General features: G+C 54.5%; 2 protein-coding genes across 2 annotated transcripts; one reads left to right on the top strand and one right to left on the bottom strand.

Moving 5' to 3' along the window:
- Positions 1 to 5: 5 nt before the first annotated feature.
- CH63R_12379 (Pfs domain-containing protein) lies at positions 6 to 3,106 on the bottom strand (the record flags this gene model as incomplete). Its single annotated transcript, XM_018307353.1, has 3 exons — positions 6 to 632; positions 698 to 1,019; positions 1,098 to 3,106. The coding sequence occupies 3 exons, from the start codon at positions 3,104 to 3,106 to the stop codon at positions 6 to 8; spliced, it is 2,958 nt and encodes a 985-aa protein (XP_018151770.1).
- Positions 3,107 to 3,459: 353 nt separating this feature from the next.
- On the top strand, positions 3,460 to 6,340 carry CH63R_12378 (Serine/threonine protein phosphatase; the record flags this gene model as incomplete). The annotated part of the gene is made up of 3 exons (XM_018307352.1): positions 3,460 to 3,766; positions 3,836 to 4,757; positions 4,858 to 6,340. The coding sequence occupies 3 exons, from the start codon at positions 3,460 to 3,462 to the stop codon at positions 6,338 to 6,340; spliced, it is 2,712 nt and encodes a 903-aa protein (XP_018151769.1).
- Positions 6,341 to 13,743: the final 7,403 nt, after the last annotated feature.

The raw sequence follows: 13,743 nt of genomic DNA, 5'->3' as shown, positions 1-13,743 counted from the left end.
ATCATCTACGTGCTTTTCAGGATGTCCTTGATAGTCCCGTCGATGAAGCTCTTCCCTTTGCCAAAGAGGTTATCGGAGTACAAGCTCAGGTTGACGAAATGATAATCATCACGGAGCTTGCAGCCCGTTCCCTTGTCCGCCAGCCTTCTCAGCAACGCCTTGACGGCCTTCTGCTTCTTCAGGGCGTGTGACTGTTGCGGGAGATGGATTCTCGCATACATCATCAGGAATGCCGTCATGCCCGCCATGATGGGGGTCGCGTACGACGTGCCTGACTTGTTCTTGACGTACTTGGTGTCGTCCTCGCATAATACCACAGGCCATGCCGACTCGACTGCTTCGCCGACAGTAGCCAGGTTGATGTCGTAGTCCGTGGCAGTCGGACTGAAGTGGGAACGGTTGCCATTGGCGTCGGTGGCGTGCACGGCAATGACCTCGGGCTCGCGTGCCGGAAAAGAGCGTCCGAGTTTGCCGCCACTGTTCGAGGCGGCAGCAAAAAGGACCACGTTATTTGCGTAGGCGTTCTGCAGCGCGTTTTCCAACTCGATGTAGCCTTCAATGTCGCGGTCTGGGAACCCAAAGGACATGGAGATGATGTCCACCTTCCATTCAGTGACTGCCCAGTTAATCGCCTACAACACCTCAGGTTAGAGAACTGGTATACTAGGAGAGGTTGCAAAGGACTCCGAATACTCACCTTAGCAATGACACTTGGGTTGGAAGGGTCCTTCTCGGCAATCTTGGCAACGTACAACTCAACGTCGGGGGCGTAGTCGAGAATGAGACATGCTGTGAATGTGCCATGTCCGTTTCGGTCATGCACTTTGCTCTGATGCCTGTCGGTCAACGAGTTGAATGTCCCCTTGACTCTTTCGACGCGAGCTTCCACGTCCGGATGTGTCATATCGATGCCTGTGTCGAGAACGGCGACTCTGACTGGCGTGATGTCCAGCTCGTCTGGAATGAACTTGTCGTAGACAGCCATGTAGTCCGATTTCCACTTCTCGTAACTATAGAATCTGTCGATCATGTCAGTAGGCAGTTGCGCTTACGGTAGTCCAATATTCATGAGCACTGATCTGGTTGTGTGAACGTACGCTTCGCTGCTGACGGCCTCAGGGATGGCCTCGTCGTCAAAGAATTTGAAAGACTTGTAATCGCCGCTCATCGGCGAAGGATTTGATAAAACGGGAAGGACAGTGTCAGAGCCTCTGTTTTGATAAATCAAGATGGGCGGGCTTGGACTGTAGTGATGAGTTCGAGGGTCTAGAGCGCGTGGGCGTGGCGGATAAAGCAAAGGCACCGCCCCAGGAGATGGGGTGTTACTCGGTCGGCCGAGCTGGTCGTCTGCCACCGTGTCATATGCGGACTGCTGGTTGAAGTCCTGTACCGGCTGGTCCCAGCTCGCAAAGTCCAGACTCTGCGCGAACCTGTCGAGATCGTCGATTGGTATTGAACTGTATGCTTGGCTTAGTTCGACCTCGAGAGGCCGGACTATCTCCTCGTAAATTCGTACTCTCAACGTCTCGCTGTCCAATCTATCGCCGTTGTCATCCTCCCAGATTTCTGGGTCCAGACATTTCTCAACGGCCTGGTGAAAGTGGGTATCCTCCGGGAGGTCGTCTTTACAAGCTTGGAATACCAGGTTTGCGTTGATATGTCGGATAAGGTCCGGCTGGGTTTCATCTTCATCCAAAATCACGCCAAAGTTTCTGGCGAGAAGATCGAATGGGGTGACGAAATACACCTCCATCAAAATGATTGCCAACGTGACGAGAGTCGGACAGTGGTGTTGTGCCTGGTAAATCAGATCGTCGAAATCAGTGTCGTCCGGATCGATATCATCTGGGTCGAAGCTGTCTGACCTATTAGTGTCGTTGTCATTGGATCCATCTAATTTAGCGGCATAATGAGGACACGCTTCGAGACTTGAGAGTTTCGTCTGGAGGAAAGGCCGAAGGGGGATAGCCGAAGACGATGTGCGGAAGAACAGAACATCCGAGGAACTCCACGTGGATTTGAGCCACGGTGTATCGTGTAAGTGAAGGACCGCCGAACTCAAAATCACGGCGAGGATTCGCCTCGTTCTTTCGGTCAAGGACCGCGACCCGCTCTTAAGAAAGTATTCCAACGGGACGGGATCCGTCGCCCTGTCAACCAAAGACTCACTCTTCTCTGGTTTCAGTATGAACAGCTTTTCCCGCATGACCTTCAGTTCGAGCCGGTAAGCTCTCATAGTCATGATCTTGGTAATGGGTTCGCAAAGACTTTTGACCTTGGATGGCTGAACCTTTGGTCTGATGATCTTCCTCTGGAGCTGAACTGGCCCGTCACCGAATCGAACGACTGATTCCTTAGGCATGTGGACCCGGGCCTCGTGCCAGTCTTTCTTCATGGACAGAAACATGTTGAAGTCTTGGCCGGCGTCTATAGCCATGTCGCAGGCAGTACCAGCCGGTTGTCGATAGGTTCCCAAACGAAGCCGGGCCCCAAACTCGTGAGCAGGTTCACATGGGCAGTTGTTGCAAGATACCAAAGCGTTGAACATAGACTGCGCGGCTTTCCATACCGCGTAGGATGGTTCTTTGATCTTCTTTTGGGGGGCGAAGTCTTCTGCCATCCACGCCGATGAATTCTCAGGGTACCGCGTTGCTAGTTCCTCTTCGCATGTGGCAAGTGACAGGAGGAAGTTGTTGCATTCTTCGGCAGTCTTTCCGAAACTTAGGCAGGGCTGTATGAGATGAAGCTTCGCGGTGGTGTCTTGCAGCTTACGAACATCTCCCCAACGTCGAATGAGTGTCCGTATCCTTTCACCCGTCGAAGCCTCGGCGGTCGAAGGGTCCAGCACGATGGTCGAGTCCAGGAGACAGAGAGTCCGCTTGGTGAGTTCATCGTCGGACCCAACAGATGCCTGGCCGATGCGGCTTGTGTGGTTTCGTATGATGACACAGTAGGCCGTAAGGCTGGCGTAAAAGATCTTAAGTTGGACATCCTTCTCGCTAGTCCGCAGAACTTGAGCGATTTCTTGGAATGTTGTGTATGCCGCCGACGCCAGGCGTACATCATCGATATCAAGGTCTCTGGGAGACTCCAAACTCTTCGCCATTTCGTTCTTGTGGAATTGCCATGGGTTAGACGCTGGTTTTACGTGATGCCGGGTCGAGTCGAGAGCGCAGATGATGAATCAGGCTGAATAGCCGACATCAAACATGACGCTGGCGCATAGGAGCGGGGAAGTGGCATGATCTTTCCAGCCTATGGAAGCAAACCTCAAAAGATTCAACGCTGACAAAGCAGCTGAGGCCGTGGATCAATCACTCAGTCAATCAGAAGGGCGAGTCTTGTCGAGCTGCATCATCTCATCTGCATGATGGATCTGTCCCCTGAGCCCTCGACAACCAACCCCGCCTCCATCAATCCTCCTCGACCAACATTCCAAAGCCATGCAGTTTGTTAAGAATGGAGGCCTTTGAGAAGAAAGAACAATCGGCACCGACAGAGACGACACCAGCATCGCCGACGATTGCAGACCTCGCCCGGTCGTGTCTAGAGCGGTTTCAAAAATGCCTCAACAAAGCCGCAGACGTCCATCCGCGAGAGCTGACTCTGGTAGAAAACCAGGTCGCCAGGTTCTCGGTCTGGGCGGCGAACATTGGCGTTTTTGCCCCCGGTCGAGGGTCCTTGGACCATCGCTTGCGTGAGGCACCCGACGTCCAAGACGCCGTTGGCGGGCTTTTGGAAGCCTTGGGACTAAGGGCTCTAAGCTGTGTGTATAAACGGTGTCTTTTCGGATGAGGTTAGTAGAAGTGTCATCTGGCTGACCATATCCATTCAGGTCTCGAGATCTTGACTTCACTCAGCCTGAAGGTCTCTGAGCAGTCGCTGGAAGCGGTAGATCCCAGTTTTGACCATGTTCTCGAGGGTGTTTCCAAAGACATCAGCCTTTTGCACAGGTTGTCAAACACTGGCCGTCGAGCCAGCAAAGACATGCACAAGAAAAAGGTAGCGAGCGCATTTCGGATCCGAGACGAGCAAGGCAATGACGTCGAAAGCTTTCTGGAGGCGCTCTTTGCTCACAATGTTCGCGACCAATTCCCTGGCACCAGCGAGGCCATCCAGCAACGCCTCGCTAAGACGATGCTATTGAGAAGGAAAACGATCCTGTATCGAAGGTCTCGTTACGGCAAGACACCGACCCGGACCCGAGAGAAACCTGTACAGCCCGTTGCATCGCAACCCAGAGTCCGATGTCAGCCAGGACAGAACCTACCTCAAGTTACAACAACCGCACAAGAGGCAGAGGCTCCAGACGAAACGGCCAAAAGCGTCGCGAGGTCCGCAGCAGTAACTGCCACAACACTGGCACCTGATCACTTCAAAAAGGCGTCCACCCCATCGGTGGTTTCGCGGTCGAAGACCGTGGCGCTGAGCAGCCATGCTGATTTGCGCTTTCCCCCGGCTCCATGCGGAGCTCTTACACGGAAGCATAATAAATTCAAAGCCAAGAGAGAAGCTAATCTCGCAATTGTTGTCAAGGAGATTGAGGCCAAGGGGGAGCAAGTTGACGGGGCTTCAAGGGGCGTCGAAACGAGAATTGGGAAATCCGGCTTCAACACCGTTGCTGATGCCGAGGCAGCTCATAGAGAAGCATTGAAAGCGCATTGGGAAGAATGTCTCAAAGAATTGGAAGAAATTGTCTGTCCCTTTTGCTTCTGCACGCTGCCCGTTTCTGAAGTCGTCGACGAAAAGAAGTGGAGGTATGTACACAAACATTCAGCCCATCCTAAGCACCTCATCAGGCTGATGCCAGATGAAGCTATCGATTGCTTGTGAGTCACCGTGTACTGATTATTCTAGGGAACATGTCAAAAGTGACCTCGACCCTTACGTTTGCCTGTTTGAAGAGTGCGACTCGGGCGAGGAGCTGTACGCCCATAGCCGCCCCTGGCTCAAGCATATGCGCGAACACACTCTGAGATGGAGTTGCAAGTCAAAGTCTCACGGGCCTTTCACGGCTTCGTCGAGGGCGGACTACCTGAACCATATGCAGGAGTCTCACGCCGGAAAGTTCACTGAAGCCCAGCTTGGAGTCCTTGCTGATAGAAATGGCCGGGCGACTGGGACTCTGTTCCAGACCTGCCCTCTCTGCGGAACGGACGAGGTCGGCAATTTGGATGATCACATCATCGGCCACATGCGAGCCCTTGCTCTCAAGTCTCTTCCCAGTTACGAGGAAGATGACGAGGCCCATTATCATTCAGAGAGCCAACAGAGCAGCGGCTCTTCTGCCAAAGCACCCAGCAGAAGCACCCTGAAGAATGATGGCTGGGACGTATGGTCGTCAACCGACGATACCACAACTCCGAATGGCGAACAGCCCGATACTTTCGCTTCGACAACTCAGGACCAAGTATCTCCAGACAGCCCGGACCCGGAATTGCCTACTTTGTTCCATCAGGACGAGGCTCGCGGAGTTCTCCCGATGGCCGATTACTCGAGAATATTCTCCGGGATACCACGCAACGATCACCGACTCTTTGAGTGGGGCTTCATCGCTGCCATTCGAGGTTCGCCAATCGACCCAGAGAACGATCCAATCATGTATGCATTTCGCAGACAACGATATGCCCTACCGTCATGGCTGGGCATAGACCCTGACTGCGCCGTCTGCGGCGCACCAGCAGGTTTGATGTGTGATTGCGAGGCCAGAGCATTGGATGAATCTGTAGTGCAAGCGGAAAATAGGATGATGTTTCCTATTTACAGCGACATCCGATCGTGGGTGCGAGGCAAGTCACAAGATTACGTTCTCAGGACGTTTAACCGATCTTGTGGGATCGAACAAGATCTGCCAGGGGCCGAACGGAAGGTTCCGCCAGCGGAAGGCGAGACTCCCAGCTTGAGTCAGAGCATGGGAGATGCTCTTTTGCAACCGAGAGGGGAGGAAGATGTTACGCCCGGCGAACTGAATCATATCAAGGCCTCCCCATCGGACAATCAATCCTTTTCACGAGTTGTCCAGGAGCGGCATCTGAGACCAAGGCTGGAGGGGAAAAGTCGTAATGAAGTCTCAGATCAAAGCCAACCGCCCAGGGCCGCCATAACATTGCAGAAGCACGAAGTTGATCAAAGGTGGCAAGAGGTCTGGCAGAGGTTCCCCGAGGTACTGGAATATCATTTTTCGCTTTTGGAGGTCCATTTGCCACCCGACGACGACCCAAACGTCAGCGATCCGCCATTAACTACAATCCCAAAAGAGTCGCGAGATCAAAAGAAAGCCAACTACGCTGGGATTTGGGGAAAGGCGTCCACGGGAGACAAATTTCAACCTTTTAGCTGAATTGCCTCAAGCAAAACGGCAGATGGCAACTGTGTCGGGATGAGGGATGCATAGCGAGATTAGATACCCAACTTTGGCTTTCGGGCATGGATGGCTTTATGGGTATCGTAGTATCGATGCTTTAATTTGCCAATGAGTTCCACTATCGACAGAGTTGTTAGGTGACTCATAGGTGGTAACGACGAGCCTAGCTTCCTAAGTCGACGCCCCCTCGCTTCTCACGATTGGGAAAGTATCCCACCATGTAGTCATTTAGCTGTGTGTTGATGATCCTTTGGTGTCAACACACTCCTCGTATTCCAATCATAACAACGGCAGAGGTGAGATGCGTCGTTCTCGTTTCTGGAAGAAGAACCCCAATGTAGTAGCAGCAATGCGTTGGCAAAAAAATAAAAAGCCTGGCTCCCCTCATTTGGAACTCGTGGGTAGCGCGCAATGTTGGTGGGAACCAACCTTGATCTCATCATTCGGGAAACGTCGTGAACAATACTCTCTTACCCGCGCAAGTATCTTGGCTCATGTTCAGGTAGACACGAGGTATCATATCATTCTTTCGTCAACAAAGGGCCCATGGAGGATGCACGTCAGTCGTTGGCGAAGTGCATTCAACCCTCGTTCGTGAGAGGTCCACGATTGAGAGGGCGTGGGCTACCAAGACTGACAAACGCCCGCTATCTGTCACTTCCGTGGAAATACAGGTTTGGCGATTTAACAAGCCAAGGCAGTTGGCATCAGCTCATGATTTAGCCAAACAGTCAGGACATTACGCCAACAGCATACAACCCAGGGGCCTGGGAAATGGTCCAGACCACATCATTGGGTGAACCAAGGTATGATGGACTTGGCCTTGGAGGGAGATCCACATCGTTTTAATCCATTGCAGGAAGATTGGCTGGGATCTTGTTGCGTTGGCCGTTGGTTGTGATGTTGGTTGTCGAAGATGACTCCAACAAGCTGGTCAATGGCCCACCCCCCCGTGAAAAGTAGCATGGAGAGGCGCATAAAGGCCCGAATCTTTTCGGATTGGCTTTTCTAACTGATCATTTCCCCCCCTCAATTTGGAGATTCCGTACCGTCTCGTTGGGATCTTGGCTTGGTTGTTTGGTTGACGGATTGGAGCAAACTCCATAACCAGCAACTGGCCGCATCCACTTCTACCAAGATAGGGTGTTTGTTTACATGTGGGCGCGTGTGAAAGAGGCGTGCTTGCAACTTGTCATTCCAAGTACGTGCCGCAAGGCAAGCCTGCAGGACTGGCAGTCATCGCATAGTGGAGAGGGCAGCCTGAGTGATAGGCCCCGACGATCTCCAACAGAAGGACAACGTCTCTGCCAAGAGACGCAAGATCGGAGACTATGTGACCGACCTGGCAGACGCAGTTTGCTGAGCGAACAAGCCAATCCCACCAGGCGATGCCCGCCAACGTGGTGTGGGACCTTCATGCACCCGTATCGTGCGGCACAGCTTCGTATTGAATACCTTCCTGTCGCCTAGTCCACCAGCTGCTCTCCACTCGGGTCAAGATTATTGTGTCTTATTGCTTGGCCGTGGTGTTTGCTACTTTGATCACCCCATTACAGGGATGAGAGATGAAGATGGCCTCTCTGATGGTGCAAACTCAAGAGGGTTCTACTCCCCAATCTGTATGTATCACTTCGGTCAGGAAGTGGACTCCCCCTCCCCCCTTGTGTTTGCTCACCGGTGGGATACCTTTGGAGCAGCTGACGGTCCACGCCAGTGCGTAAACCCACGTGTTGGATGGATTTTGTTGCAACGCTAGATTCGCTCGTATGTGACATGACGCCTCCTCATCCGCCCACTTTAAAGCGCCATCGTGTCTCGACGAGGGCAGGAGAACGTGTTGTTCCATTCCGAATTGTACAGGGTGGGCTGCGCCGGGCGGTCCGGCTCGAGACCCGGTCAAAGTCAAATCTTTTGACTTTGAACTGTCAGAACTTCGCCCGGGATGTGGGATATCTCAATCGTCTGTCTACCTACAGTCGTCCGTGGGAGACAGACAGATGCCGAGAATTGTGGAGAGGGGTCAGTAATATGGTGTCGCTTCTTGTTGTCTGACACCTGAGCGGTAAGACGTTCTAGAAATTGGTCAATCTATCCCTCGCAGCGTCGTCTCCAGTCCCGGACAACTGTGCAAGGGGCAATTTCCCCCCTCCAGAGTGCCGCCGATAAGGGACTGATGATGGCCATGTCCGTACAGAGCATTCTGGTCTGAATGGCGAACGATGGAAACGAATGAGTGGCGGGCTTGACGCCCAACGCCCACATTGGGCTGTCCATACTCAAGCAAACCCTTGCCGGGGCTCGTCACATGAGCATTGCCGTCTGCAAGTTGTTTGCGGAGACGGTTGTGTGGTGTAACCCGGTGAGGGAGAGAGAACCGGGCTTTGTTTGTCTCTGTTGCATTCGGAGCGGCCTTGCCTGAACCTCCCTGGACCTTCCCTCCCCCCCCCCCCCCCCTGTCGCACCTGTAGCACCTGTAGCAGAGGCAGGATCGGCATAACTGAGCATGGTGCTTGGCGGGTCAGACGGGGATTTTGAGTCGCATCAGGGCGTTTGTGGCCCCTCCTGACAGCTGCAAGACATCAATTTCGAGGGGCAGTCGAGGTCCCCTAATCCAAGGGTGCTCCGGAGGTCATAGCGATTCATAACGGAGGCACAGAGCGTTTTCCTGGAACTTCGTGGCTGGGAAGCAGGGAACATTACGCTCGGGCACGCCTTGTGAAATGAGGTTGAAGGGGGGGCCACCACGGCATTTTGCCGACTGGCACTGTTTATGCTGGAAATATTTTATGAATCTTGAGTACGACGTCCCCGGCACCTCCGGCACCAGAATCTCAAAGAGAGGCCGGCACCTGCGGTCAGGGTTCGAAGTGGTGCTATTCCGGGTGGAGCTGCGTGCGCATTGTGCTCGACGTCGCATTGCCGAATACCGACGGGGGCCGGCTATAAGTGAGGGTTTTGACTTTGTCGAGAAGGGAACGAGGGTCATTAGATCAGTGGGAGACTTTGGTGTCGCATTGAATGGACATACGCTGAACCAACCAAGCCAAAGGCTGGGTGGTGGTGATGATGAACAAGATGATGATGGTGGTGTTTTGGTTGGAGGAGGATTCAATATGGAGCCTGGTGCCGGTTAAGCAAGTAAGCGTTCAGTGATTGTTCATCAGCACGATTGCATATGGTGACTGCTTATTGCAGTGACAAGTACTTATCACAGATGCACATACTGCGCAATGTACCAATACGGTAGTTTGTAATTATTGGGGAAACTGGGGGTAGCAATATCAACATCGAGAGCCTTCACCGCCAATGTAGAAGGCGCAGCTCAGAGTTTCTTGACTCATATTGTCTGTCCCATGAACAATCCCTTAAGACATCACGCGTAGTCCGATTTCCACTTCCTCATATGGAAGACACGCCATTTCCCTCACCGACACTTTCACTGCCGTCCTGCGTAGTAGGTCTAGGTGCTCCCTCATCTACTGCTGCGCCATGGGGAGAGCTGGAGTATGGGGGCCAAAAGCGGAATTCGTGGCAAAAGCGAACATCTATTCACCAGCATCATATCATGGCCCTTGAGGAAGGAGACAACTACAGCCCGCCACCCCTGTCGACGCCTCTCAGCCCGACCTGGTCGACCGCTTCTCACCGAAACACTGTCAGAACTGACGCGCTCGCTGCACGCCTGTCAGACTTCTAAATCCTCCCGAGCATGGGGCCTTGTCGATCCGACTCAACCGGTGGCAACTCGAACCGAACCTTTCCGGCTTATGGGTACGTCTGGAAAGTGTACGCCGCGAAACCTTCCGAGACTGGTCGGACGCTGTGCTCATATTGGCACCAATGGCATCATCGCGACCGAAACACGTTTGTTGATGCCAACTGTTCTGCTGTGATGAGGACGAAGGGAGGACCCAAGGTCAATAGCCAGGTAGGTAATGAGGCGGTGGCAGATGACGCACACATCACAACGGCAGCGTATTCGCACTTGTCCGAATGTATCGTTGCCGACTCCGAAATTAACGATCCTTCCTCAACCCGTCAAACCGGGTAATTGGGAGGATGGCTACACCATCGCGCGCCAGGCAGTGCACATCTGCCCTTTCGCCCTTTTCCACGGCGGCATACCTCTAAAGGGGTCAGTCGCTCCAAGCGAACCCGGAATTTGGGTCATTGGCACGTCAGCTATGGACGATCCGCGTCGCTCTGAACGCTCGCCAAGTGCACAATGGGAGGGTCTTTATCGTCCCGGCGCGACTGACCTTCCAGACCCGGAACCTCGGTGAGCCAAGTCGGTGGAGATGCTCCGGCCTCTTTTCACGTAGAAGAACTAGGGGGGGGAGTTAGAGCGTGATCCTCTGACGGCGACCCGCTGGACCGGGTGGCCGGTGGATGAAAAACCAAAGTCCCTCGGCGGTCGTTCCAGCTGAAGCAGGTCGGAAACAAGCCCTGGGCCGACCCTGGAACTCACGCCGGCGCAGACGAGTGATAACGACACAGGAGCCCGGGGGTTGGGGGAGGATGTCTGTCGACTCTACCGCATACGTAAACGGCCGTGTCCGTAGAACTAACTGCTTTGCAACCTGCTCACTTTTGCCCCTCCTCCTCCTCGCCAAGATGGCAGGTCGGATAATTGCCGCAGCATTTGGGGGCGCTCCCATTTAGTCGGTAACTGTGGACCTGGTGTTCGGGTACAACAAACATTTGGGGAAGCTCGGCACGACGCCATGGCATGACAAAAGGACACCCGGTGGACCCAATACAGGATCGTCGGCACACTGGCGAACAATGCTTGCGGTGACAATAGAGAGCCATTGCCGTGCGGAGCGGTCTGGAAGTTTGTCCACGCCATCTTTGTCTCGAATGGGCTGCAACCGCGTCTGTCCTTCGTACAGAGTAGAGTGTACGGATGCTGGCCCGATACACGGGTGGTGGTTCAAGGAGGCCCCGCACCGGTCAATCAAACGGGGCCTCTCGGGGGGGAGGGGAGGGGACGTGAGGGAAAAGGTCAGGAGACGTGAACAAGGAGCGGCAAAATAACTTGTCGCGTGATATGCCTCGGAGAAGCTTTGTTGAGTTCGACGGCGCAGCCAAAGTCAATCAGGGTAACGACGAGCTTGAAGAGACGATTTCAATGGGAGGGATATCCCGCATAACCACGGCTTGTAAGTCAAGGACTGCTGCCCCCCCTAAACCTCCCCCCACACCACTCTTATCGGCTGGTGTGTGTGATGATGAAGAGCGGCCGAAGAGGGCGGTCATCCCAAGGCTCAGTGATAATGATATCCCGGCTCCTACTTGTCTTATCGCAGCTATCTGGCCTGGCTTGCGTGTCCGGAGAAAGCTCACTCCTCACACCATCAGAGGTTCGTTCGCCCTTCGAGAAGGTCCCAGGGAACGCTGGGTGGGCGGGCAGATAAGCAGGCGGTAGATCTGCAACGGGGACGGATATGATATGTGACGGGGCCACCACCGGCGGCGCGCGGTATGGGGGCTGGCTGCTATCGCTCAGTTGGCACGTCGTTTCGATTTTTCGAGGCCCTTCACCGGCCGGTCACCTCGCCAGTTCAGTATCACTCTGGCCGACGAGAAGGATGGGCTTCCGTTGACGAGACCGGACGTCCCTCCCGCCTGGGCGGGCTATCCCGCCCCCCGCGACATGTTTTGGGAACCCTTGCCAGCGGAAGATTCTGACGAGAGAATGACAGACAACCTTTGGCAAACATCTGTTGGTCGACTACTACCCGCTTCGACCTGGAGCTGGGCGTGACGACTTGCAGAGAATGGGCCATAGCTCCCTGCAGCTGCGTCCACTCACATGGTTTGTTGTTGAAGGGTGATTTTTGATTAACGCCAGGAAACCCCCCCCTCTTCAACGGCATGGTGCAGGGTCAACTGGAAAGTCAGTCGAGCGTCATTTGAGTCTGTGCTAGACACGCAATGCACCGCAAATCCGGAGCAACAAAAGCAACGGTGCAGCGCCGAGCATCCAGCCCTACCCAGACGTGTCACTCATGTCCGTCCCCTCCCCCTTCCATCTCTTTACCCCCCCGGGGATGCCTCGGTGCGGGCGGGGATCGTTTTTCCTTGCCAGCAAAGTCCCCAATACAGTGCTGCACATGTTGGTGGCTGACATGCTGCTCATGTCCGTTTGACGACGGGATTCACTCCCCCGAGGCCAGCTTGGCGAGCCCAAAAACCAGTTCGTTCGGTCGACAGTCGGCCAGTCGGCCAGTCAGTCAGTCAGTCAGTCAGTCAGTCAGTTTGCACATGCAAAGTTTGTGGGGGGGGGGGGGGGATCGGATCCACAACCTCACCGGTCGTCCAAGTCGAGCCAAGCTGCGAAATGATGGCCCGCTTGCGTTGCTGCAGCAGGACGAAGCTAGCCAAGTGGTAGGTAGTGTAGAGCTGCAGTGCCGCACCCGTCATTGTCAACGTCGCTTGGCCTACTACATGCAGGAGAGCGAGAGCGGCATGATTACGAAGATCTGGTAGGCCACGTTGGTGCCCATTCCCATTTCAGGCGGGGAGCAGGGCGGTCGTCAGTCACATTTTGTGAGAGTCAGTCAGCCCGACTTACACCATCTTACATGCGTCGTCCATGAAGCAGACAGACAGACAGTAATCGTGTGTGTCGAGTAAGCCCCAATACCCGACTCTGATGTGGCTCGGCCATCACCCAGCCGCCGTCGACCGCCCTGTAAAAGGAGGCACCCCCGGACAGACAGACAGACAGACACGACATTTACCGTACCGTTACCGTACCAGCGCCCGAAAAGGCACGCCAATAAGCGTCCCCTCGTGCCTGACCTGACGTCCACGTCTCCAAGGCATCGCTGCCGGACGAGGCTTCCCAATATCTCATGTGCGTTGCTGGCGCTGGACGATGCCCGACTTGTCCCTCCACCAGCGCATCTCGACTGCCTGCCAGCCACCGAGATTGTCTCGTGTGTCTGTGTGTATGTGTGTATGTGCCGTCGTCCATTCCCCGGACAGCCAACCATGGACAGCCAGCCCGGCCATCCAACCCTAGCCCGTAATCACCACCAGTATCAATCACTTACACCACCCCACGACAACCCATCCCCCACCTCTACCTATCACGGCTCGACCGGGACGCGGACGGGGAGGTGAACAAACAGTCAAAAAACTTCAGATGACCAACTCCTTCGCACGCGCTAGAAGGGCACTAGCCCCCACCTTCTACCACTCACTTCACTTCTCCGTATCCCCTCCCACGTTGAGGACCTCCCACGTTGGGCTGGCGTTCCCTCCCCCCCCCTCCTAATGTTCGAGACACGGCGCCACTGTAGAAAGGGGGCACGCGTGGTGGCTTGCGGAACGGGCAGCCTCAAGACCTCTCGAAGCCTAACCGGACGGGT

This window comes from Colletotrichum higginsianum, chromosome 9 (assembly GCF_001672515.1).
Source record: "Colletotrichum higginsianum IMI 349063 chromosome 9, whole genome shotgun sequence".
Lineage (NCBI taxonomy): Eukaryota > Fungi > Ascomycota > Sordariomycetes > Glomerellales > Glomerellaceae > Colletotrichum > Colletotrichum higginsianum.
This window is presented reverse-complemented; position numbering and strand designations above follow the sequence as displayed.